This window comes from Mastacembelus armatus, chromosome 9 (assembly GCF_900324485.2).
Source record: "Mastacembelus armatus chromosome 9, fMasArm1.2, whole genome shotgun sequence".
Taxonomy (NCBI): Eukaryota; Metazoa; Chordata; class Actinopteri; order Synbranchiformes; family Mastacembelidae; genus Mastacembelus; species Mastacembelus armatus.
The window spans coordinates 6,995,260-7,022,169 of record NC_046641.1 but is presented as its reverse complement, the minus strand read 5'-3'; the positions used below and the strand labels follow the sequence as shown (position 1 = coordinate 7,022,169).

The window sequence follows — 26,910 nt, the reverse complement described above, 5'->3', positions numbered from 1 at the left end:
CCTTTCCAAGCCTAGTGAGTGATAGGTCTTAGCATTAAAAAATGATCTATGATGACATGCTGATTTCGATCTCTGATGAAACTAATTAGAAATAGGCTGCCTTCCCCAGTAGGAATACAACATTAGGCTTTACACCTCAGTGTTTGCAACCTTTTTCAAAACAGGATGTGTTTTTTGCAATATAAATAATTTTGTCATAACTTACCTTGGTGAAACAAACTATAACCCTAATAATAAAAGCATCGTGGCAGGTTGAAAATGAACAATCCATGACTGAAATGTAAACTACAGGGCCACTCCATTGCTTGATGCTTAAAATATTTGCTTATGTCAATATTATTTTTTAATATTTTTATACACTGAATTGCTACTAATTGCTAATTTAGCCTTACAAGCCCATACTGCACAACCTGTAACACAGCAGCAATGGCTTGCAAGGAAAACTATTAAATATGCAGCAAGTGTAAGAAACAAAAACCATTTTTACAGCCGGTGCTAAGAAATGTCTGAACTAACTTATTTAGGCAAAGGCTAAAAATGACAAACCTAATTCTCAATTTATTAAACTTTAATGGCTACAAATATAACCACAAAACAATATTCCAGTTCTGTAGCAGCATTATGAAAAACAATTTTAAAATAAACTTCACAAATCTTGATGACTGAGATAACAAAGCAAGATTATGTTAAATATGCAATAAAACAAGGAACATCAATTTATCCGACCAATTAAACACAAGCTAAAAATCACTCTAACCGCCATCACACACCATCAGTGAGAAAGCTTCTCGCTTTTTATGTGCTGTTACAAATACAACTTCATTTATACCACTAGGTAAACACTCATCAGCTCCAAAGGCAGTTTTAAATTTCCTGGAGAGTTATGTCATGAAACACTATTCCTCGAGCCCTGAGAGTTTTCTTGTTTTAGTAAAATTCTGTACCTTGTGCTCTGCTTACTCTGAGGATTTGAAAAAAAAAAAAAAAAAAAAAATCACACACACAAGGACAAAACTCAACAGTATAAAGCAAAAACATATGCATCAGTCTTTAAAAAAAAAAAAAAAGACTAAAGAATAAAGATGATTTTTTTAGCAGAGCTGCAAAGTCATAACACCGCAAAATATTGCTTACAACAAATATTGTGAAGTTGGGGTTTATTTAGTTTTGAAATTCTGAATAGAGAGGCCATGTCAATATGGTCATAGTGATGGTGTATTTGTGTTAAATGCAGATTGCTCTTTAAAAACCCTAAATCTGAGAATGAATGCCATACATCTTACACATATACAGGTTAGCTTCTAATCTTGCTCTTTGTCAAGCAGACATGTAGTTTTGAAGCTTGACCAGAAATGATAAAATACTACTAGTTTCACGGGAAGTATTTTTAATCTGAGGACTTCTCATTATTCATGTACGGTGCCTGATTAAGATGCGTTTCGGTGGATTTACAGAATGTAATCACAAGTACTGGAAACAAATGTGGGAGATTTTTTTTCCTCTTAATATTAAATTTGAATATTGGTCAAACAGAAATTTAGTAGTGTGCTTTTATTAAGTCTGCAAAAATACACTGAATGCCCTGTTCTCTCTCAAATATTAACAGCAATCATTTCTGAGAATCTGCAACATTTTAAAATAAAATTACACTCTGCATTAAAACTAATTTCCAGTTTGCTATGAACTATGTTGCTGCATAGGTATTTGAAGCCCTTTAGCTCAACAAGGGTAATTATAATCAAGAAAATAATCTCGCATTCAAGTAAATTTAACCCTCAAAATTCAGACCAGTTTAAACTCATGCATATTCAGAAACCACTGAAATGGGCTTTTTGACTAGGTACTGATGTATCATACCAAGGTTTGCAAAATGCCTAGTAAAAGTAAGTCCAAAAATAAGACATAGAAAAGTTAGACTTAAAGTAAATCTGTATAAACAGAGTATTCTTGATAATCAGAAAATGAGAAAAGTTTGTAAATATGGCACCACTCCTCAAGTCAAGTGCAAATGATCAAAGAAAGGCAACCAGAGTAAACACACAGGAGTAAGGGAGTGCATCAGAATTATTCAATCATAGCTCCTTGATTGATCTATATACTTTCAATGGTACCTGTTCATCCATGCAGTGATGTAACAGCATTATCTTTATAAAAAAGGATAAAGAATCCAGTTAGAAGCTAAAACAAACACAAATAAGAAATATACAGGCACAGGTGAGGTAACCCATTTTTGCAGGATTTGATTAGTAAGTGCCAACTGAACAGGGTCTTTGGGCTCTGAGTGATATATGACTGAAAAAGGCAGGTATGGTGAGGGTGACTATGGGGGTTTGCGCAGAGGTCAAGAGGAGGAGTGTCTCTGCCTTTGGCTTCCTGCTCTGCCCCTCTGCTTGTCATACTTGAAGGAGACAATAAGGAAGACCAGCAAGGTGACGCCCTGGATCCCTGCCAGGAGGAAGAAATAAAAGTGCAGAGAGCAGTCGTTGATATTGCCTAGAAAAGAGAAAACAAGGACATTATTAGAATATGCTCCTTCTGAGCTGTGACTCTAAACAGCAAGACTGGCATCCAGATGATACTTAAAAGCTGTGGGCTGCACAGTAAAATGAAAACTATGGAAATCTGGAGAACAAAAGAGTCAGTCACGACATATTCAGAGGGGGACAGCAGGAGGGTCCTTATCATAAAGTATTACTCTGAGTTAAAAAGAATACCAAAGGCAGAGGTAAATGGCCACAAGCTCACAACTGTGGCAGGTTGCTGTTTTTGCCAGACATGAAAGGTGGGCTTGAAGTAAGCTTGGCAGGGAAACATACTTCTGTCAGGAATTAGGATTCAGTGGGAGTGGAAGGGGGCGCTTGTTACTTCTCATCTTACCGCTGTGAAACCTTCTCAAAGTGAAGACAGTTGACCCTGCACTTCGCTGTTGTTACACACGGGCTGTAACGATGATGTGGGACTGATGTATGAGAAATAACAGAGCAATATGGGCGCCCGGCTTTGATTTGAGCCAGGGAGTCTTTCATCTGTATTAAAGGATGGTTTGTTTCCTCATGGGAATGAGATGTAATAAAAAGAAGGAAAAAATAAAGTACTTTCATGGTGATTTGCTGGCACTGGAGTATGACATGTGTACAGGTGGGAGGGGAAGACAAACACACCATGCTGAGACTAACAGAACTAAGGACCTGCAGTTTTCCTACTGGTTCTAGAGAATTTAAGCAGCGGCCTTTAAACTCCAGGCTCTAACCGTTTTAACATTTGCTTCATAGTTGCTTCAGCTGAAGTTGCTGCAGAAATGCTCATGAGGAAAGCTCTACACAAATCCTGTTTTCATCTTGCTGGGGGTTTTACATCAAGGGCAAAGCTGACAACAATATAATTGTCCCCTCTGTTCAAGTATGGAGACAATTGCTTTGGCATTAGGGCAGCTTTTGTCCTCTTGACCATGTCAGGCAGACCAATTGACTCTGTAGTTGACAGCATAAGATCAGACTGTTCATGACATTTCTGGAGAGGGAGACGTTTTAGGGTGAGCTTTGAGGAGCACTGCACACAGAGCAGAACAGGATCTAAAATTCGGTCTCCTGCTACAGTAAAATTCCATGTCATTGGTTTATACAAATGTCTCTATGTAAGGCAGCGTTTCACAGAGCCACCTATAGCTTATATTTTACATCATCATCATCATCATCATCATTAAAGGAGTAAAAATGAAGCCCTAGAGCATGCTCCTGTCCTCCTCTGAAAGCTCCCATTAGCTTCTCCATGTGGAGCTGTCACACTGCATAAGGAGCCAGAGAAAGAGAAGCTGGCTCAATTTTAATTAGATATGGGGGCAATTTTTAATTCAAGTGCTGCCTGTTCACATACCAGGGGTGTGAGCATTGTGTGTGTAACCAAGTAAAGTCTAATTACAGCTGTCAAGTTCAAGTTAACAGGCCCCTGGGTCAAGACGGTGCTTATAGACTAAAGCAGACCATAGTTTTTTTTCAGCTGTTTAATGTTGTCGTGTGTTCAGTGTGTTAACAAGTAAAACTGCTATTACTTTTTCCAATAAAACATGTGAAGTGATTCACTGATGGAGCTCTTTTACCACTTGTATCAGCATGAACCTTGCCTGTTTAAATCATCGGTCCAAATGATTGCCAAGTGCATAAAAAAAAAAAAAAAGCCGCTAACGGCAGGTGAGAGCTAAAGATTATGGTGCTGAGGACTGCAACCAGCAGCACTGCTACTTCACACCTGTATTCAAAGATACTTTGCAAAGTGTTGTCTGCAGTTCCCAAAACCATTTAAGCCATTATGTTTGGAAAAAAAGGTAGGTCAACACAAATATACAGTACTGTTGAGGTCATCAGCATTTACACTAAGAAAATCAGTGTTTGAACAGCTGAATGTGTCTGGCATGTTATCGTCTCAATGAAACTGCCCTTTGTAGAGTGGAGTGATGTGCAAGAGCAAATGCAAAGTGGTAGGTCAGGTACACAGACTATGTGGGGGCATCTCCCAACTCACCTGAAATTTTGATTCATGTATGTGTGGCAGGGCAATCAGCAAAAGCACTGGTTTGGAGTGGAACATAGTTCAGAGGGCATGGTAGTAAATACATTCTCAGCCAGTCACATCACGTGTTCATAGCCCTGAAAAAGCTGTGCTGAACACAGTGATGCATGACAGCAAATGACAGCTCAACAAATGGAAAGACGCTCCACCAGGAAATCAGATTGTTGCCTGGATGGTGCAGAGCTGTATGTTGTGAATGTACAGCACACCACAGATGTGCAGCCTGAAGCAGAAAGTGTGGGTTTTTAAACATTCAATTTATACAATGATAGAAATGGAAAAAACATAAAAACAGAGTTTTGTGAAACAGTTCCTGTTGTAATGATTGCAGCATATTTAAAAATGTAGTATTGTACTTAATATTTTAAATTGCTTTTATACGTTCTAAAGGATTGTGATGCACAGAAGTAATTATGGTAATGACTGGTAATTCGATGTCTCCTGCGTAGAGTATACAACAAATCTGTGCAGTATCACTAAAATGGCAAATTTTTGATTTCAAATCAAACTAAAGTTCAGGGTAGCTGATCTTGTGTATAAATACAAACAGGTTACACAGACTACACTAAAACAAATAAACCCTTAGCTTTGGCCTGGCCTGTGTCTAATGTAACATGGCTGCACATGTTAAAGCAACACTATGTAGCTTAAACTTAAAGTAATGTCTCTAAAATAATTTCAGTGGTAGAACAACTCTTAACCGGACAAATTCTACCTCTGCTGCAGACTAAGAAGGTTCACATCAGTTACAACAGCACTATGTAACTTTGGTGTTCAGGTAGGATCATCCAGCCCCGCCCATCTACTGCCAGCAGGAGAGTGTGACCTGCTTTACAGCATATATCACATGGTTTACTCGTGGCCTGGGTGGAGTTAACCAACAGCTGACTAGAGGACAAAGCAATCAAAGGAGGAATTCTCAAACCCAACGCCATGGTAGAGCCGGTGAAGAAACCAAAGAGAGTTTTGTTGGAGGAAGTGAAGAAAAGAAAGAGAGAGAGTGATCGTACATGAGCTCGAACATGAATCAATATTCACCGGTTCAGTCAGCTTAGTCAACAAATTCATGTATATTGCACTGCCCACGGGGAAGTTTATACAGCGACAGTATTTACGATACTGGTAATAAACAACTGCACTTCTCAACCAGATGGGGGAAACTGTGAGCAAAAGTTACATGGTGTTGCCTTAAGGAACTGCATGTTTAACTGCTAAGCACCGACTAGAACATGGACTTGGGTACACTAGTGATTAATCAGAATTCACTGACCTTCATGAGATTCCTTAATAAACAATTAAATATAACAGACTAGCTTAACAAAGCATTGCCAAATTTTGACAAATGTCAGGGGATTATCCGTCTTTAGGATTCCTCCTCTCCTCTATGTAGTGACTTTAATGGCAAGCCATTCAATACTAGTGTGAGCTACTTCACTCTGGACCAAAGCAGTGTACTAATGAAATGAACAAAATCAGGTGCATGTCGGTCCCCTTATTTGATTGTTCCTTTCTCTCCCAGCTTCCCTTGACCCGGAAATCATTCCAGTCTTTCATTTGAAAGATCTTATTTCTGTTTGGAGGAGAAAGGATCAAAGAACCGGGAGAAATCTCTGAGGAGCTACTGATTTGCTATTGAGCAGTCTGAGCTGAACAGCATCAACGTTGCTGCAGTTTTATACCAAAGTGGACAAATAACAGAACCACCCCAAAAGTTCTTACTCTGAACCACCAAAATTTAGATTTGATTTCTTTTCAGATTCACCATCTGATAGTGGCTCTGACTGACCAATGAAACAACTCTAAACAGTTTCTTTCATTAGCAATATTTCTTTTTCTCTGCAGGTTGCTTGCCCTTTTAATCTGTATCTGTAATGTAGACAAGGACTACTTTGGGCTGATAAATAATACAATAATACCGGTAACTGTATAAAACTAATACTATAATAATTGTATAATATTAGTTTACTGATTAATCATTGATATTGATTAGTATATTTTTATAACCAGAACACCAATTTTAATAATAATCTTAAATAATTATTAACATTTAAAACACAATAAAGTGTGCAAAAAGTGAAGAGGCCTGAATACTGAAGCCACAGCAGATACAAACTGCAAAAGACACAATTGAAGGAAACGTGGATGCAATGAAGGATGCAGTGACGGACCCATTGCCATCCCAAGTTTCTAAATGACTCAATCATAAAATAAATGAAAGATCTTGAAGAACAGACAGGAAAAACCCTGCCAAAATATTACCAAGTACACTGTTTTTAAAATGTACATAAATTTTCCTATATGCTTAAATAATCCATCCATCCATCCATCCATCCATCCATCATCTATACCCGCTTATTCCTTAACCAGGGTCACAGGGATCTGCTGGAGCCTATCCCAGCTCTCTTTCGGGTGGAAGGCAGGGGTACACCCTGGACAGGTTGCTTAAATAATCTCCAAACTTTATTTAGGAGACTTTATAATGTGATGTTTGAAAGTAAAGGCTACCTCACCGCATCCACAGCAAAGACAGGAACCTTCATGTTCTTGTACAGGATTTAACAGGGTGTCCTTTGCTAGAGAGCAGGATTTACTCATTTGAAACAAGTGATTATAAAGCCTTGCATGCTTGTGATCAGTCGAGCAGATCACACCGTGAAATGTCACTATGCGTATTGTAGATATAGATAATCCTCTTCTCACTCTCTCTGCTGTGTGCATGTTCTTGTGGATAATTAAAAACACAGGCGAATAAAGAAATGCCACAATGATAGGCTGTGTCACATAGAGTAGGAGTGATTCTTTGTCAGTGCTTTTTCCACTGGGCCATCTCTACAGCTTGAAACCTTAGATCTATGAACAGAGAGCTGACTGATGACTGTGAGGTTCTGTCACCGCAACAATAAAGTGAGTATCAAACAGAAAAGCTGACAAACATTTTGACCCTTGTCGCAGGTTTAAATTATGTTGATGTCATTTTAATCTGACCACTGGTTTAAATAGTGCAAAACAGATCAACAACTAAAGTGTTGTTTGAATAATTCATGACGTGCAAAACAATGTGTCTGACTGGGGAGCATGGGAGGATAAAGGGAAATGTGTATGAATGAGCAAGCTTGTCTTTTCATTGATAATTCACTTTACCAAACCAAGAGTTGGTTGCTGTAGTCTTAATTAACAGAGCACCATCATTACAAAGGGCAAGGTAAAAATAGAGTATGGACAGTATGAAAATAAGTGCAGGATTTACAGCATCATCTTGCCTTTCAGCAGATACATACTGAATGTTAGTACGAGACACATAACAAACCCTGATGTTTTTACTTGTTTAAAGAAAAATACAGCTGCAGTGTTAAGATTATTCTGACAGACAAGTGGATCTCAACCTTTGTTCTAGATTTCAGAACTTCTTCATTAACCAGCACCCAAGGAATGAAAAGGGATACTGGCAATAACATTACATTTTTTGGAACAGCCCTGAAAATTGTGCAAACTTTTAGTTTTGCTCTAATTTCATTATGCATTAAGTTAGGCTCCTGCTTTCTGCCTCCACACCCCAGGGCCCACTTGACTGCTAAGCACTTATGGAAAATATGGAAGGCTAATTACAGCAGCAAAAGACTAAACAGGGGCTTGCTGTAAAAAACATTAATGAAGCCCATAAATATTTGACGGTTATTTTAAAGGAAAATTCTTAGTGAGGGAGGGAAAAAGTGCAAACCAATCAGACTGGAGGATTATGGAACAAGTGTGGATGTTACACAGCTTGTCTCTGAGATTTCCATAGGTCTTGTTTTACAGCTAAGTTAATAAATGTGATTATGCTGGATGCCCCAACAGAAGAGATCAGCCATTTCATTTCTGGGTGATATAAACCTGTGAGACAATTTACCTGTGAGTAGACCATGTGAGTACAGATGGAACGGGTCAATATCAATTTAACATTTGAAAATAGATCAATTGATCCAGACATTCAGTGCAATGACCCTACATTTCAATGCTTCAGTGAATTCAATGTCATTCTCTGGCTCAGAATGAACTCAGTAGGGAATCAATGCATATTTCTTTCAGCTATACTGTAAATAGTCATTTTATGCAGCTTACCTGGGGCTGTAAAAATTTTGTAAATGGACAGAACATGCTAATAATTTATAAATGACATGTCTAATACATGCACCAAGAATCACATTTTCAAATACAGCCCTTTCAGACAGAATGAGAGTTCATTGTTAAATTTGCTACATCTGATATTAAAGACTTCCATTAAAACACTGACATTTCACTGAGTGTGATCCAACACTCCATGAGCAGGATGTGCGAATGTCAGCTCACTCTGAATGTCTGAACATGTCTCAGACATCTGATATATGATCAGGCCGGACTTTATCACTGTTCAAAGAAAAGGCCATTTCCTGTCATGTGACCATAGTGGCTCACAAAAACCACTGAGTGAATGATATCTACACAAAGGTGGAACAAATTAAATGCAACAAGGACATTTTCAGGAAACAAAAGCCTCCTCCTGTGTAAAGGATAGAGCTAGTGAAGAGAGCAAATGTGGAGCTTTGATTGACTTGTCTTATGAGGTTAAAACGGCTCCATGCTCTCTGCGACAGGAAAGGATGAGATGGTGTTATGCCAAGCCCATAACTACACCAAATAAAAGCGTGTGATGGATGACTGCTCTGCCAGATGTAACCAGAGGGGAAAGCGATGTGCAGTGGGATTTGAAGGTTCAATAATTTCACCAGAAAAAGTCAAAAACACTGTACAACTATTTTCACCCTGGCTCTGCAGACCATGGACTTCCAAAGGTACATCTGGATGTTCTTTCCCACACGTTAAATGGGAAGGTCATTGCTCTATGAACATTGATTTTTGGTTATGTTCTTGTTCTTCTCTGTTACACACAGAACATACTGTCTATGAGTATACATGACATGAAGTATGTCACATGAGTAACATCTGGAACCTCAACGCTTCACTGAAAAATGCTTTTGTTAGGGCTACAACTAATATCCACTCATTATAAATTAATCTGCTGAATATGTACTTGATTACCCATTTAACTGTTTTGTCCATAAATGCCACAAAAGAGACCAACACAATTTGAAATAATGTTAATTGCTTGTTTCAGCCAAATGTTTAAAAACCCAAAGATTTTATAAGAGAAGTTGAACAGCTACTATTCAAGATTTAAGAAGGGGGAACCACAATGAATGGTATATTGGTATTAATCAAATCAATTGGTCAAATTAGATTCAATGTCTTTTGATCAACTTGCTGGCTTCCTAATTGACTAAACGCTTCAGCTCCAGCCTCTTTCAAAGAAGGAATTCTGATCAAACATACACTGGCCTACTGTGAAACAGGTAACTCCTCAGAGAGGGTCTGATAAATGTTTGTAATGATGTTACTGACACAACAACCTCTTGCATCTCTTAACAAAAGTCATCATCACATACTTAAAGTTCAACATATGAAAATCGCCACATAAAATCCTAAGACCCTGCTGAACAGTCACCAGTAACAATGAATTGAAAAGGATGGACTTATTTCACCTACGTGGACTAACATTACTTTATGCAGATCAGGGGAAGAGCTGCAGCAAGAGAACTGAGCATCCACCAGTGTGGTGCCAGACTAGAAGCGCCATCTCCATGTAATGCTCCAGGGAGAGCTTTACTTAAGAGGAACAGGGCTATGTAATCAGAAGCCCAGTCTGTGATTAATGTTGCTCATCTGTCTTCAGGCCCACACAGCCCAGTACGACTCAGCACAGCTCACCCAAGATGCTGTTTACTGCAAACCATTTTGCCTGCAGCCATGGAAATAAGTTGAATCCTTTCCACCTAGAGAGCCATGAGATGTGTGAGAAGCTAACATCCAACAAACTGTGAAAAACAGCCACAAAAACAAGCTGCTTGATTCCTGACTGTACTTATGGCTTAAGCTTTGTGCCATATGTCTTTTATCAGTGGCCAGGAGGATGTTTTGTTCAGTTTTTGCAGCTCACCTTTCAAATGACTTGTTTTCGAAAGCAAAAATACGTCTTACAGGCAATCCAGCTCTATTTTAACTGCCCCTCAAATGAAGCAAGGCTGAGCAAAGGATGGATTTATGAAGCGTGCCAAGCATCTTCCGGTGCTAACATCATCAAAAGCACCTTCCAACCTGTCGGCACACTGTATTAATGAGCTATTAGGTGTTCGAGGGTAAACAATTTACAGTGTTGGCTTATTTACCGCATGCTCAGGGAAAAGTGCATCTGGGTTGGGAGCCTCCTCTCGCTAGAAAGCCCATCCATCTGCTGCCACCACCATCCTGTTCACTCTACCACTTGGACAGATTTACACAAACCTTTTGTCGTTAGTCTGACATGTCTATTTATTATCAGAAAAACACTCTGAAAGCAAGAGAACTGCACAGGGTATTGGCCCTCTCTCTCTGCGTCTAATTTACAAACTCTTTAAGTAGATTTTAAATCAGCACCAGCTACAAACACTCTTAAGGTACCCGTATGTCCCAGGAAAAAAAATCTCTGTATTCTCAATCAATACCAACAATCCTATTTTGACTCCATACATACAGTCAATGTGCAAAGCCAATAGTGCACTCTACATGCACTGAGCATCAAGCGCCAGACATTACGAATGTAACACTCAATTCAGGTGGGATTATGGGCAGTCCTAAGAAAACTGCATGAATAAAGATTAATAATCTGTGTCTTGAACATAGAAAAGAGCAGCTTAATTTATTAAATTTAAGCCTGGACAAAGTTTCCTTGTGTAAGCCTCCCATTAGTGTGCAAGCATGTCAAATAACACATACTGGAATTTCAGACTAATTAGGTTAATGGCTTGTTTGTTTGCAACATCAGAACACACATTTCTAATGGAAAACTGCAGAGCTCCTTAGCCAGGCCAATGTCAGTAGTGCAATGCAACTGGGAAATGAACTGTGATGTGAAAAACCTGGTAGCCTACTGTTGGCTATTTACACATCCAGCAGACACAAGGCAAATTGACCATTCATTTGGAATCATTTGTTTTCAGCCACCTGATGCACATACATCCAATATTCACATTTGTTGTAACTCTGTTTTCAGTGGCCACATAGTCTTCAGGGAAATGTCTGGCTTTTTAGTGGCTAAATGCACCACTGTGGTGCCTGATCAGACCCACAGCAACATACAATGATTTTTTAGAGCATTTTTCACTGAAAACAGCTCCCAGCTGAGTGCAGTGAGAACAAACTGCAACAGTTATGGGGTGGAAAACCAAACAATGAACTGAATCCTGCTATAAAAGTCTGTAGCCTCGACACGAACTGCAGAGATGGGTGATAATTTTCTGTGGGTTCATCACTACGACTGAGCACTTTCACATTACACACCTACATCATCTGACCTTGTCTTAACATAAAAAAATTATCATAGTGTCTACCTCTTGGTAGTATGCAGCACATGAGTGTAAAACCTACTGTATGTCTTACCAAAGTCTTTGTGGGATGACATCCAGCCAATCGCCTTGAGGGAGACAATAGCTAACAAACCATAGCCCACGAAGGAACCAATCCCAGAGAAAAAAAAGAAAAGCCCCATGATGGCACTCTGCATGGACTTGGGGGCAGCAGAATAGGCAAACTCCAGACCTGCAACAAAAAAAACAAAAAAAATTCTAGACCACATTTAAACACAGCTTAAATTGACTGAAACAGAGGACAACAGCATATTACCAACAAAACTGTGGTATGTTTGGGCATGAAATATGCATGCAATAGTGTGCATGCTATGAAAGCAAATTAACTGAAACTTGCAGCCAGTGATAATCTAATATAGATTGTATTACCATGTTGTATTGGCTTGGCCTGAACACATGGTTTTAAGTTCTTATCTGCAATAGTGCAAGAAACAAAGTCTGTCTTTCTGCATGTGTGGAACATGATGGGTTTTGTTGGCTGTAACTGTTTTAGCATACAGTAGGTGAGACCAAAAGGCTTTCCCAGAAACTACTCAGAAGGTAATTTTCTATGGTGGCACTGGTTTGTGGTGCTACTGTTCGGCATCTACTCTTCCTGGTACTAGTCTCAAAACAACCAATTCTGGAAAGCACATCACTCTGTATTTACTGTGTCATGAAAGAAAGGAACGAAAGAGAAAATGGGCAAAGGACCCAAGAGAAACAGAGAAGCAGAGGGGGGGAAACACATTAAATCAGTGTCTTTTTTGCCTAGAGATCTGTCTGCCTGCAAGCTGACATTGATAATTTCATGGCACCTCAAAACATGTGATTTTTCAAATGAGGCCCTATGGCTACATCTGTCAGGAGAGATTAGGAAGCTGTAGTTAAATATGTTTGCCTTTTAAGACCTTCCTTCAAGGCGGACATTACACAACCTAATGTGACAAACGGTTTACTTATAGATACCTGTGCTAGTTGTGAAAAACAAAATTCTTCATAAGAAAAGAAGTGAGATAAGAGCATGGCAAACATACTGTTATTACCTAGTGGAAAACATGAATGACCTTTCCAGAAGTTCACAACGATACATTTGTTTATATCGTAAGCTAACTTTGCGATAGCAGCAAACACTGGTCAATAGCTAAGCTTATCACGCGGGACTGCAAAGGCTGCAAAGGTTGCTGGGGGTTCTTAGGTGCTGCTCAGATGCACAGCAGAGGGAAGAGTACAGACCAACACTGGAACATTATGTTAAATGTAACTCTTGTCTGTTTGTGGCAATAATAATACAATCAAGATACAATCAGAGTGATGTCTAGAGCTTTGACCACATACACACACAAGCACATTAAGATAGATATATATATATATATATATATATATATAACTTCTGGAAAGGTCATTCATGTTTTCCACTAGGTAATATATTAAAAAAAATAACATTAGGCTTTAACATTTTAAAAAGTGTAGCAATTAAAAATACTGTGGGGAATCACTTTGCTAGGTTTTTGCATATTCTCATTGCCTGAAAGCAGACAAAAATAGGGTGGTGTATGTGCAAAGAATTACGCATCATCCTACAAGTCTGGGGATTGCAACAAGGAAGCTTGATGGCACCGGAGGTTTTAAACAGATTTATTCAAACAGCAGAAGTCTAATGGGAAATATTCCTCTAAACCAGACATATGTCACAATTCTGTCAGCTAGTTTTCCTTGAAATAAGCCCTGTGGGATGGTATAGAGGGAAAGAAGAGAATCAGTTTATTTTAAGGATCCCTATAGGTTTGTTATGTCTGGATTTACCATTCATAGGGACCTTGATAGTTTTGTACAATATCCAGTCTTTTATAGAAGTTGTGTTCATAATACCTCTATTAAACACATTTTTGCATCCACAGATTTTAAACTAAAATATGACCAATTCATTTCCTCAAAAATCCAGCAGTAACTGGATCAGCTGAATAATCCATCCACAGTGGTGAAATATTAATGGTTCAATCTTCAGTCCTGATATAGAAATAAAGCAAGGGTTGTATGGAAAAACTGACAACAACCTGACCCTCAGTATTTGAAGAATGACTCAATCATAGCTAGAGGCCTTAACAAACTCAAATCACTAAGATAATTGAGGCCTGAAGCCAGCCATGACCGCAGAGGAAAAGACATAAAGAAAGAAAGAGAAAATTACAGACAGATAGATAGGTTCCAAACAGACAGATAAACAAGATTTCTGCTGTGCATTGCAGAGCACACTGTAGGAGAAAAATGGCCCACAGCTGCCACACTGCAATGTCCTCTATCACATTCAATGCAGTTTTCAAAAACAGAACCTCACCTCTTTTAATAAAAGAGAATATTGTTACCATTGTTTCCATTCTTGTCTCAGCTTTTGTGGCCACGATTTGATATAATGTATGAGCAATTTCTCACTTTGTCACATTATTCTATTAGTGTTGCAATATGTTCTTACTTCTCATAGCTTTTAATCAAAATGGCATTTCCTCTTTAGGTCAGGGCTCACAAGAAATAACAGCAGGCATCTTACCAGGCAGGTTTCAGTTGATACATGGAAATTAACAAAAAGAAGTGGGCCGTTGTCGGTTCCAGCATGAACTATTCTGGCCTGCTTTAATTCAGTGCTTTTCTTTTCATTCATTTTCAGAAAAAGAACAGGAAATCCATCTTAGGAAAGTAAACACTACTAAACCTTCCAGTGAAGGTTAATGGATGGCCTCATATTGATGAGCATGTATCTTACAAATATTTTTTTCTGCAATTAGTCATCTGAGCACAACAATAATACAACTTTGAATTCAAATCAAACCTGGAGATTCACACAGCATCCTGGTGTAAAATGGTAAAACAAGCTTATAACTAAGAGGATAGAAAATAAATGCAATTCATAAAAGGATGGCAGCCATTAAGATGGCTTCTAAAGTGAATATAGTATAAAATATACAGAATAAGAAGAAGGAACGTTATAAAGCTTATGTCATTAATAATTGTTAATTTACCCAAGTCAATCTTATTCCCAATGGTGTCATGCAGATAGTTTGGAAGATATTTGGACTTTATTGTGCCAAGGTTTTGAAATATTTGCCTTTGGAACTTTGGCTGCCACTGCTACACCCCAAAAGAGATTAATCAAATTTTGTTTGTGCTCTACAATGAGAAATTTGTCAACCTGCAGAATGTTTTATACCCTTTATACCACAAAAACAATTTATCTGGTTGTATTAGGCCACCGTGAGCAATGTTACAAATCAATGAGCCTGAGCAGTTTTTGGAAATACTGCAGACTACAGGAGTTTTGGATCAAAGTGTTTTGATTTGTCAGGTTTTAATTCACCGACTTAGTCAAAAGAATTCACAATTTGCTATTTCACCAGTTTTATAATTAGTTAGTTCTCTTTTTAAAATTTTGACAAAAACAAAGTGGACACTGAGTTAAAATTATTTTGAGAGAAGAATTTAAAGGAAATGTCTGTTTCATATTACCCATCAAAATTGCATCAGTCTACATCCACATTAAAGCTCTGTAAGACTGTATATATGCAGGTAAATCCCAACATCCATAATGTTTACCACATCAACATTAGCCTCCTGATATCTGCCAGTGGGCACTCTGTAGCTGGCACATACAGAAAGTTATTTGTTTTGCATGTATTTAGTCAGAAACCAAAGTAGTGCAGAAGCTGTGACCTTATGATGGTGTTAGATCAAAGTGAAGGGATCAAAGTTTTTACAATTCATCCTGAGGGGGACATGAATGTCTGCACCAAACTTCATGGCAATCCATCAAAGGGGTGAACCGACCAAACAACATCTCCATTCCTAGACCTGCTGTAAGCGTGGCTAACGTATAACACACCATGATCGAAGGCTGTATCCATATCATCCACTGCAAGAGGGCTGTGAATAACATCTTGCTAAAGTTTTGATAAGTTTTGATACTGAAGCCTTGAATTGACCAGTGGTTAAAACCCAGTGTGTGCATGTGTGTGTCTGTGTGGGTTTTTTTTTTCTTTTCCTACACAGCCCCCATACTGCCTGTGACCATATGTGTGACCCATGTCAACTCTAATATAATGTTGGCTTTACATTAAGCCATGCCAGGTTTATCAATCCTACACTAACATGAAGCATTCTTATAAGGATGTTTAAGACTCTGCCTCTGTGGTCTACAAAGTTAATGTGAGTGCCATCAAAGTGTGGGACTAACACTTAAACATATCATTTTCTGTGTACTCAAGTGTACTGTAAGCTGATTTTGGAATGGAACTCATGTCAATGTCATTTGTGTGCTGTGACTGTATTTTGTTTGTTGGCAATATTTAAATATATTTAAGTTCATAGTGGAAAACGCCAGCAATGAATGAATGAACACTGAGGTGAAGATACCCTCAGGAATACCTGGCACATCAGAAAACAGATATTTATCTTTTTATCCATCTTATTATCTACTGTGTTTGGACAACAGGCAGAGGAAGAGTGCTAATGTGAGGATGGTCACTGGAGGCGGGCACAGCTTTCATCATCATTTCAATTGTAAATGGTTACTTTATCCACATCTAATTTATAAAATGTCCCATTACTGAATGATGTCTTGCAGTGCTATGATAAAATCAGGATAATCAATTATCAATAGACACCTTGCGTTATTTACTCTGGACTACAACCCACAAACACATTAATCTGGTGCAGTGTAGCAATGAATCAAACAAAATGTTCAGAAAGGGTTTACACATTAGTCTTCATCGTATTCTGTTTAAGAGAATGGGCAGTATGGCTTTTAGCCCACAATCCATTTTGAGCAGGTCAGTGAGACGAGGATAGTGACTCAGGATTTAGCTGTTAGCCTAAATCATCATGTCTACTGGACTTCAGTGTTAAATTAGAGCTCATAATAGCTGCAAAACCCACAGGAGATGTCAAATAACTATACCTGCAATGCTGGCAAAGATTTCGCTGATTCCTATCAGCACATATTGAGGCACTTGCCACCATATGGGTAAATCTGCTGCGTAGTAGGTAACGTTGCCAAGCACCTGGTCAATGGTACCATTTAATTTGATGATCTCCAATCGTTTGGTCTCCAAAATACCTGAGGGAAAAGAAACAACAAACAAACACTCCATTGATTAGAGAAATAGAAATATCCAGCTACTAATAACCTACACACATAAAGAAGTTACATAATTCTGCAACATACATACTTATCTAAAGAAAAATGCAACCAGGGAATCAGTAGAGATTTGCATATCTCAGGATGAAGTAACACTCCTTAAAGTGTCAGTCACCCAAAAGTTGATGATGCCAACAAACAGCCAAACACAGCTCACGTTCAGTGTCAGTCAGGTAAGTATTTAGTCAGTTTCAGGGCGACCCTGTCTCTTCATTAAGATCACATTTTCATGAGTCCATATTATCGCAGTTAGTAAAGGAACAGTGCAGACAGTTCAAAAATAAGTGCAAAGTAGTTGTCATCAACCGCTGCCATCGCCTAAAAGCTTTATTCGATAGCAATTATCATGTAACCAGCAGCTATTTCCAGATAACTCCCAGAGACAGCCTCCTATCATAACTACACTTAATGCTGTATTTGAGAGAAGTTGTAGCCTTGTAATCCAGCTCTCCTATAATACCAGCCGTCCATCTCAGGCAGCGTAGCTGCTGGGCTGCCCAGAGCAAGCCTCACAATATAAACACACATCCCTACATTACTAAACATGACACATCAGACAACCCAGTGTGATTCCTGGCAACTCTGCTCCAGTTTTTATTTTAAAAAGAGATGCTTTTGGACACCTAAAAGCAACTGAACTTCAAGCAAAGCAGATTAGTGCGTAAAGTTGAGAGAGAACAGAAACATGCTAAAAAAAAAATCTCTTCAAATCCAATGTCAACGCAGCTTTTCAGAACTTGGCCCAGTGTGTGGCTGAAGTCTGGGACCCAAATGAAAAGAGGTTCAGAATCAGCCTACTGTCCATCTGACAGCATGTCTTCAGCAGGTCCCTTTGTACTGCATGGGAGGTCCAGCTGCTGTGTACAATGAAATCCTTTTCCTGTAGGTTTTGCTGCACCAATGTCATCATAACAAATTCCCTGCATGTGGTGATAAAGGTGATTCTAACTCTTAACAGCAGTAGCGCCGCCAATGTCATGGACGCAGAGAGACAAGGCTGACAATGCAATGTACTGGACTAGCTCCAGCCAAAGGTGCAACATTTTACCAATCTATCGATCTCAAAAACAAGTTAGTGGATAGAAGCAGATAAGCACTGAAGATACACACAGATCAGCTGAGGGAGCTACAAATAAAAATCTTATAAAAGGAAAAAAAAAAAGAAAAAGGAAAAATAGAAGTATAAAGCAGCTCCCAATTGCCCATGTATGTAACAAGGCCATGTTGGGGATAAACAACACAGAGCCTCGGCAAGTTATTCTTGGATGAAATGCTGTCACAATAAAATGCAGACACAGTATCATTAACGCTTTATATCAATAACTCACAAAGTACATTTCTCTACAGATTGGTTCCAGTCGTGTGATTTAACTCTGGAAATCCAGGTCACAGCTGTGTCTTCACCTGCTACTCTGTGACCAATACCCATAGCGCTGTACCATCGTAAACCCTTTCTCTCCACTCCCAGCACTCAAAATTGCTTCCTGTAATATTCAGAATTTATTTTGCTTGAATTCAAATGCTAAGATTGCACTTTCTTTCAAGAAGCCAAATGGAAAAGTAAATACCTGAAGAGCTTTTGAACATCTGAAAAGACATGTTAGAGCACCTTTCCTTCCAGGAATGGTCATGTCTTTTCAAAAGCAAATATTACTTTAAAATGAAAAGTAGACGCATTAGATTTGGTTAATAGACCATTTACCATGTGTTGCTGATTGGGTAGGACATTTCTGATGGGCTAAGTTGGGCTTCAATAACTCTCAGACGAGACCATCTGAAAACTTTCACTGAGCAAACTTTCAAACTATTATCTCTTCTTCATTATGCCCATAAAAAGTAGAGCACAAGGATGAGAGTTCAGATTAGTACTCTCTTCTATTTCTCTCACTAATAAAACCACAATCAAACACTACACAGATGTTTACAGTGGGTAACATTTCCTGTGATGTTTAGACCAAACATTCACTTGATAGATCAAGTCCAAACAGAGCTACTTGGGTCTGGGCCTAATTAAAAAAAAAATTTAAAAAAGGATCACTTTAAAAGTAAGCTTTAACCACATACTAATGTTTTTAATGTTCCTTTGTACTGTATAATAACATCAAAATATGGGGTTTTGTGTGTATTAGCCTGTGGTCTATGTGGCGATTTGTATAGCGATCTGATTTTGCTGCCTGTTGCCTTCACGAAGCCCATAACACATATATTGGTGCTTATCAATCCAAAATCACTTGGTAAAGTCATTTGACATAATGGCCAACAACAACATGGCTGCGGTGCCTCTGCTAATACGTATTTTAGGGGTTAAACTTAATAATAAAGCAACATGTCAGATTATATGATATGTAGATTTGTTAGTCCCTGATTTATAGTTATATTAAGCTGTATGAACAAAATACTTAAAAAGCACTGATTAAGTGCATGCTTAACAGTCAGTTGGTAATCTGGCTGAAACACACCAGTCAATATGCAAAAGGTCACTAATGACAGAACATCTTCATATTCTTTGTGGTTGATGTACAATACATTTGGGAAGGAAGAGGGAATGGTTGTGGACAATATAATGTCTATTGATTCTCAGAAGAGTTTCTAATTTGCTTTCTTCCTGCCTCTGGCCTGGTCTTTCTCAAAACATTTCAGCCTGAATGTATCAATGCAGTGTTGCCTGCTGACTAGACTAGCTGAGACTTTGTTTCTAAAATAATCCACAGGCTGGAAGTGAAAGTGACTGAACAGTGATATCACATGCGGATACAGTCATTCAGGTCCAAAAAGTGAGATACCGCTACTTCCCCTGTGCTCTACAGGGGGAGGAATAAAGGAAAAACTCTGGGGCTGTTTTTTCCACTGCCAGGTGTAAAGTGATGTTTTGATTCAGGGACAATTAATACATTAGTGGAAGACCATCTGCTGAGTTGCACAAAAACAACACAGTAAAGGTAGTCATTAGTTTAAAAACAAACAAACAAACAAACAAAAAACCTTTAAATTACACCTTGCACAGATCAAAAATGCCTCAGCAACACTAGTCCTCATATAGCATGTTTCTTTCGTTGTGACACCGTAGCCTCATTGTGCATTGCCGTGGAAGTACTGATTACATTTGGCATTAACATTTACAAAAAACAAGTTTTAACTTCTGTGTTTTGTTTGTGTTTTTCTGGCCTACTTATGTGACAGCATAGAGAGGACATGTCTGTTAGTGCACTCACCCGCTGCCACTACAGAGCACATCACAAAGAACATCCCGACTGCAATCCTCTTCAGAGAGGATGGCAGCAGGCCGCGCCGTTTCAGGATGGGGTCCACCACTTTGTCCTTAAGGGGAATCAGCATAAGGATGAGCACTGCATCAAACATGGTGAGCCAGGCGGCGGGGAAGCGGAATGTCATCTAGAGGAAGACAGATGAGGTGAAAATGTGCAAAAAAGCAACAAAGCACGAAACCTATGGACAATGTCATTGAATTCCAGCACAGTTTACACTTCAGCAAATGTTTGTGTGCATATGTGTGTGTATATGTGTGTGTGTGTGTGCGTGCGTGCGTGTGTGTGTGTGTGTGTGTGTGTGTACTTTGGGCTTCATATTGCATTGGCACCCCCAGGTGGTCAAAGTCAAATATAATGAAATGAAAAATATTTATTTAGTTCGCAGTAAAGAATGCAAACAAACTTCATTCAATACAAAATAATTCGTTTTGATAATTAATGTTTTATTATTATTATTAATACTAGCAGTAGTAGTAATAGTATTCTTTTATATGCTTGTAGATTAAATGTGAACATGCCAAATGAGACAGACAGGTTGACATATACATCAAAGTCCACTGTGAGCAGACTACCTACAAGTTCAAGCAAAATCTCAGCAAGTGAGCAATGAAAGAAAGTGCTGGGGATGTTTTTAAAAATCATGATTCCAAGTGCCATCTGAGCTTCTAATGTGTCTCTGGTGTAACATTCTGATAGGATCATTTATTCTCAAATTGAATTTCCATTTCTTGGAGTACCTGCTGGCAATCTGTACACACAGAGAGTGTTTTTCTTCCCATGTTTGTGAATTATCATATTCAAAATAACAAAGTAAGACTTTTCCTGTGCTATGGAAAGCTTGACCTAAATGACAGCAGTATATTTAAATAAACAACATGCAACTGTACATACCACATAAAAGATAGATAGATCGATCTATCGATCGATCGATCGATAGATAGATATTCAATGCAATACTAATAAAAAATACTCAAGCATTTACTGTAGCTTCATGGAGATAATAATAAAATAAAATAATAAAACGCACTGCACAAGAACGCATTCACTCTTGTCTGCTATTCCTATTTATTCTTATTCTAGTTGTGCACTCTGTTTGCTTGAACAGACCGTATTTGTTCTGCTTAACTATTGAAATGTGTTAGATGGGGTGAGGGAGCAAATCACAGAGGCCTCTAATCTCACTTCCTTTTTGATGTTCACAAGTGTAAAGACTGGTAGCAGAAATGGCTTAGTTCTGGTTTTGATGCCCGTTAAAAAGAATGTGGGGGAAAACAAAAAGTAAACAGCCAATATAGTTCTTACATACAGTCGGGGGAATAAGAGTGGAATATAAACAAACTGTGAAAGTTTCACACTGTAAGTGAATATTATTGCGTATACTTACAATAATGTAAATCTGCCATTTTTACACGAGGTGAGACTGTGGTCAAGCAAGTCTTTCAGTTCACTTTTTCAAGAAGTGAGTATGTTTTACTATCACCTCAAGCATGGCTGTTCAAAAAGCTGAACACCCATGCTGAACATAGTGCACTTCCTTGTCTATTCCAGCATCACTTTTAAAGCTTTGATTTTTGAGGAGTCTTGTATCATGCAGAGTAACTGAAAGGGTTTCAGTCATCATAGCCCTTAAGGACCCAACATGCCATCTGTCAAAGTGAGACACAGGTACACCAGCAACACTGGTCAGGAAAAACCTACATAGAGGCCCTTCTGCGAGAGAGATACAATCACAGCCAGGTTGCTAATCTGAAAGGCATTAGTCTGGGAATCAAAGGTCTGACATAATCCACAAGGTATTACCAATCTATGCTGCTGCCTCTGGCAGTTGCTTACCACTGTGTGTCAGTGACCCACTCACTCCTTTAGTTTCAGAAAAATAAAATAAAAATAAAATGTATTTATGTGGAGGAAGATTAGACCCCCCTCCTGCCCCCATAAGCTTAACTCAACAGAATCATACAGCAGTTGCTTTTGTGAATAACAAAATCACAGTGTCAAACCACAGATGTGACCATAATGCTGTTCCTTTAATTAAACAAGAAAGTGGTACTTGTCTCAACTTTCGATTACCTGGTGGGACTCAGCAGTGCTGTTTGAAGCAATATCAGGAATCCTCAGATGGAGGCTCTGCAGGACATACGTTGTCTGCATCTGCAACATAATAAGGAGATTAGGATCTCAGCATGAAGTCATTCTCCACTTTATGATCACCAGGATGTCTGCTGCAAAACCACCCGAGTCCAGTATTGAAATGGAAAATAATCTATACTGAAACATACATGTGCATATCTAGAAAGCTTATATTCCCATATTAGATTCCTACCTTGTTTCATTTCATAAAATACACGGCTCATACTTTGATTCAAATAAAATGGGTTGATCTTTACCTGGAAATACACAGTCCAGTACGGGATGAGGGCGAAGAAAACTGGCAGGATTTTCACCAGGGCTTTCACTTCCTCTACCTTCTCTTCTGGAAATTTTCCTCCATAGGTCACTTTGGCACTGTCTAGCAGTGTTGGTTTATTACTTCAAAGAAATAATTTTTTAAAAAAGCGTTTAAAATACTAATTAAAACTAGAGTGTGTTTAGCATCATGAAATAAACACATAAATAAATTCAGAAAAAAAACAAGGATTACTCTAAACTCTTGAAGGGAAAGACTTTGTGAACATCTTACTCCTAAATAACAGCTCTTCTAGAGATAGAAAAAAAAAACCTATTCTAAAGCCTATAATCCCCATCTCTGGAGAAAATGCCTTAATAAGAAATTCTTGAAAGGCTGCGGTATTGGCACACTTAAGATATTCAACGTCAAGTTTTTGAACCGATTATGCTACTTTGGTTTAAAGTTAAGTAATAGCACTTCAGAATAACTTTTCACCTTAGGGAATGACAATGAATGTCTGGACCAGTGGGAAAAAAACAGTTATAGAGGAGGATCAAAGGAGGCTTTAGCATAAAGATCTCCAACAACAGAGAGCTGTATTACTCCACTGCCTTGGAGTCACCATCTAACTAAACTCATAAATACTCTGACACTGTTGGAAACAGCCTTTTCATTGGGGAAGATGAACACGATGATACAGTAACTGTGAGCTAGCTGTTTGTTATTCTGTGCATTTCACCACTTTTACTGCCTTTTTACTGCCTGTGCATTTCACCATTTTTACTACACTTTTATATTATCTATTAATATGTAAAATGACTTAAATTGACTGACACACAAGGGTGACATGTTACGCACCGGAGCAGGCTAGGTTCTTTGGGTTTTTGGGACCAGAAGGCAAAGTGCAGGATTTTAAACATATCTGTGAAGGCGCTGCCATCAGCAGGCTTGGTGATAAAGACAGTTTTGCCCACGATAAAGACCAGGAAGGAGATCCCAAGGCACACAGTTGGAATGATGTAGCCAAGCTCAAAGCTGATGTTCTGCTGGATGTAGGCCACACCTCCCAGTGACAGGATGGCTCCTAAATTGATGCACCAGTAGAACCAGTTGAAGAATCTGCGTGTGGCCTCTGGTCCTCTGTCCTTTACCTGAGAAGAAATACAGCGCAACACAACAAAAATCAGCCATGCCATTGTAATTCAGCCACGTATACAAGAAAATGATTTAAGATAAAATTATTTAGAAAAAGCCCCTGAACTCAGATCACTTCTAGAGCTGTGTCATGCCAGTTTGACGGTCTACTAAGAGTACTTGACAACAATTTAAAAAAGCGTGGTCATCAGAGCCTTATATGAGAGTTGTCAAAGGCAAATGATAGTGATATGATAAAAGTATAAGTCAAACAGAAAGGGGGGTAGTCACTTAGAAAAGGGATAATCAATAAACAGCAACTTTCTGCTTATTCTTTATCAGCTTACTGATGATTTAAGCATTCTTGCAGCATTTAAGATGATAGCCCAAACCATTAGCTTACCAAAACTGTAATAAATTCATTTAAATGTCTATGCAAGCAAATACTACTACTCTCATAACGGCACCAGACTAGGCCATTTTAGATGCAGATTTTATCAGTGCATGAGGAAGTGGCTGTGTCGTTTATACAGGAGTACAAAAGAAGCAGCAGTAAAGCTACAATCAGCTCTTAGGTGACAAAGTAATGTCACAGCATTTACATGCTGATGTTGAGCATATTTCCCTCTGAAGTTACTCTCTGCAATGGTGTAGCATCATGTGTTTTTAACACTTGCATTATAACATGCTTTAAAATAGTACACAGACAGGGTACTTTTGCTTTGCTGCTCCTTCATCTAGTTGTGTTACTTAGTAAAGTGGCTTCGTTCCCTCTAGCTCTAAGCCATATGAGGACAAGGAAAACATATCATTTACTATGTTTTTTCAGTGTTGACTCTCAATCAAATATGAAATATTATCAGTAAATATTATAGTGATCGTAGGCTGACAGAGATACAGTTGTAATATTTCTATCTCTTCGGAGTTACAAATTTATGATCTACTCACCAACAGCTGTATACACACATACATCTGCAGCCCCAGTAAAACTGTAATTTTATGATGATTATGTTTTAAAAAATTGCTGCATATACACAGAAATTTGAAAAAATAACATGGAGGAAATTTCGGATGTTAACAGCACCCGCTGCTATTTATTTAGGACTTTCAGTTGGAGGAACATTCAAAATTAAATTCAAGCTATAAGTGAATTGAACTGAATGTTGAATTTCACATTTCAATTTCAGCACTTATAAAAAGTAATTACATTATGTTTTCTTATTTGATCATTCTCACCTTTTTACTTTCACAAGTAAAACATATCAGATGTATCAGATGTGTTGCATGGTGCTCTAAGGTGCATCAATGTCTGTGCTTCTCTTTTATTTCCCTCCAACACATTGATTTTACCTCATGTTGTGTACTGAGTTTGAACACGATCAAAAGGAGCTTTGACGGGAATGTGAAAATCATGGAATGAGTGCGGTGGACTTAAGGGCTGATTATACTCAATACTGCCAGTCCCTTCTGAAAGGTTTTACCTACTCCTGGTTAAGTTATACTGTAAAACAAAGACGCCATGGAGGAAATCTCATGTCTGTTTCTTGTAGAGGGTCTTCTGATTCATCTAATACTGTTGTGTTTGCAATAAAGTGTTGTTCAAATCTTTTGTGTGTAGACTAGATTGAAAGAAAGGTACACTACATCATGCTCTAAAATATGAGAATCATAAATGGCCATGATGACCAAGGGCCATTAAACATATCTATGCCAAATGTTCTGTTAAAACAGAAACTTATAACATGTCTGAACTCTGTGATTTTATATTGTATACCCAGTCTTATACAGGTCTATGTAAGAAAACTGATACTTCGATACATAAATTGATAGATTATTTGAGATTCAGGGGGAAAAAAGTTTTTCATACTCTACCTGATCTGCCCCAAAAGGAGTGATGTTGGACTTCACTGTACCCACACCTAACGCAATTAAAAAAAGTCCACTGTAGAGTACAGTGCCACAATAAGGGGAGCGAATGGGGCAAGTTACATTGCTCGGCGGGGTACTGTTAGTGCTGAGACACTCAGCAGGTTGCACGGGAAACGCCATCTCTTCTCCACATAGGTGAATCCTGGTGTCTTCATTTGAAATCAAGGGGAAAAATATCATGCCAAGAATATATAGCATCAAACTTGAAAAAATTGTCCAGAATTTCCCCAGGTATGCATCCGCCAACCAGCCTCCAAACGGTGAAATCAGGTAGGTAACTCCCATAAAGATCAGAGGTGCCTGGCTTGCCTGAGTACCCTCCCAATAAAAGGGACTATTATTGAGAAAAAGGACCAGATTGGATGTGATGCCATAGAAAGCAATCCTTTCTAGTGATTCAGCCAGCAGTATGGCTGCACATGCTACTCTTCTTCCCTGGAAAACCGATGGTGGTGAAGGTCTGTTCCCAGAGGAGTCCAGGAGAGGCGTGCTCTCATTGGCATCCCTGTTGTTTGCCATTGTCAACCACCTTAATGGCTCGGGCTCTTTCTTGGCTACTTTTGGTCGAATCTGCGAAGAAAACACAGGGGATGTCAAACAGCGTCAAACACTGTGAGCAAAAGGTGTCATGAGCGTTCACACGGAGGAAGCAGCCCGCTGTGCCGAGCACTTAACATCCTTAACATTTCTAATAAAGGTCCCTCCTTATCGACCAAGTACAGACCTTAATGATCTAGCCTTAGCACCTCGATAGCTTGGTAAGAGTTGTTTCTTACATTACCTTAAACTACAGCAACGCGTCCCAGTGGTCTTCAGTTGTCTCCATGAACGCAGAGGAGGCCCACAGTTAAATGTTTACCTTGTGTCGTCTTAAACCAACACTTTGCCAAAGGAGAACTAGAAGTCAACAAAAAACTGTCACAGTACTGTCGCGTGACACTGGGGCTCAGTCAACAACTCTCGCGCTTGCGTTGCTCG

General features: G+C 38.7%; 1 protein-coding gene across 1 annotated transcript; it reads right to left on the bottom strand.

The window, feature by feature from the left end:
• Nucleotides 1-532: 532 nt before the first annotated feature.
• On the bottom strand, nt 533-26,899 carry slc15a4 (solute carrier family 15 member 4). The gene is made up of 9 exons (XM_026320743.2): nt 26,714-26,899; nt 25,876-26,502; nt 23,728-24,020; nt 22,868-23,009; nt 22,551-22,631; nt 20,424-20,604; nt 16,972-17,130; nt 12,058-12,216; nt 533-2,493 (listed from the first exon to the last, which is right to left on the bottom strand). Exons 2-9 carry the CDS (start codon nt 26,449-26,451, stop codon nt 2,342-2,344), a joined length of 1,743 nt encoding a protein of 580 aa, XP_026176528.1. The 5' UTR covers nt 26,452-26,502; nt 26,714-26,899; the 3' UTR covers nt 533-2,341.
• Nucleotides 26,900-26,910: the final 11 nt, after the last annotated feature.

What these genes read in the sequence shown, in the direction of transcription:
- slc15a4 (XM_026320743.2), bottom strand. Translation starts at nt 26,451, where the DNA reads ATGGCAAACAACAGGGATGCCAATGAGAGCACGCCTCTCCTGGACTCC. An exon ending in ACTGGACTGTGTATTTCCAG is followed by an intron (nt 22,632 to 22,867) that starts GTAAAGATCAAC and finishes ATTATGTTGCAG; the next exon opens with ATGCAGACAACGTATGTCCT. An exon ending in GTGCTCTGTAGTGGCAGCGG is followed by an intron (nt 17,131 to 20,423) that starts GTGAGTGCACTA and finishes CTTTTCCCTCAG; the next exon opens with GTATTTTGGAGACCAAACGA.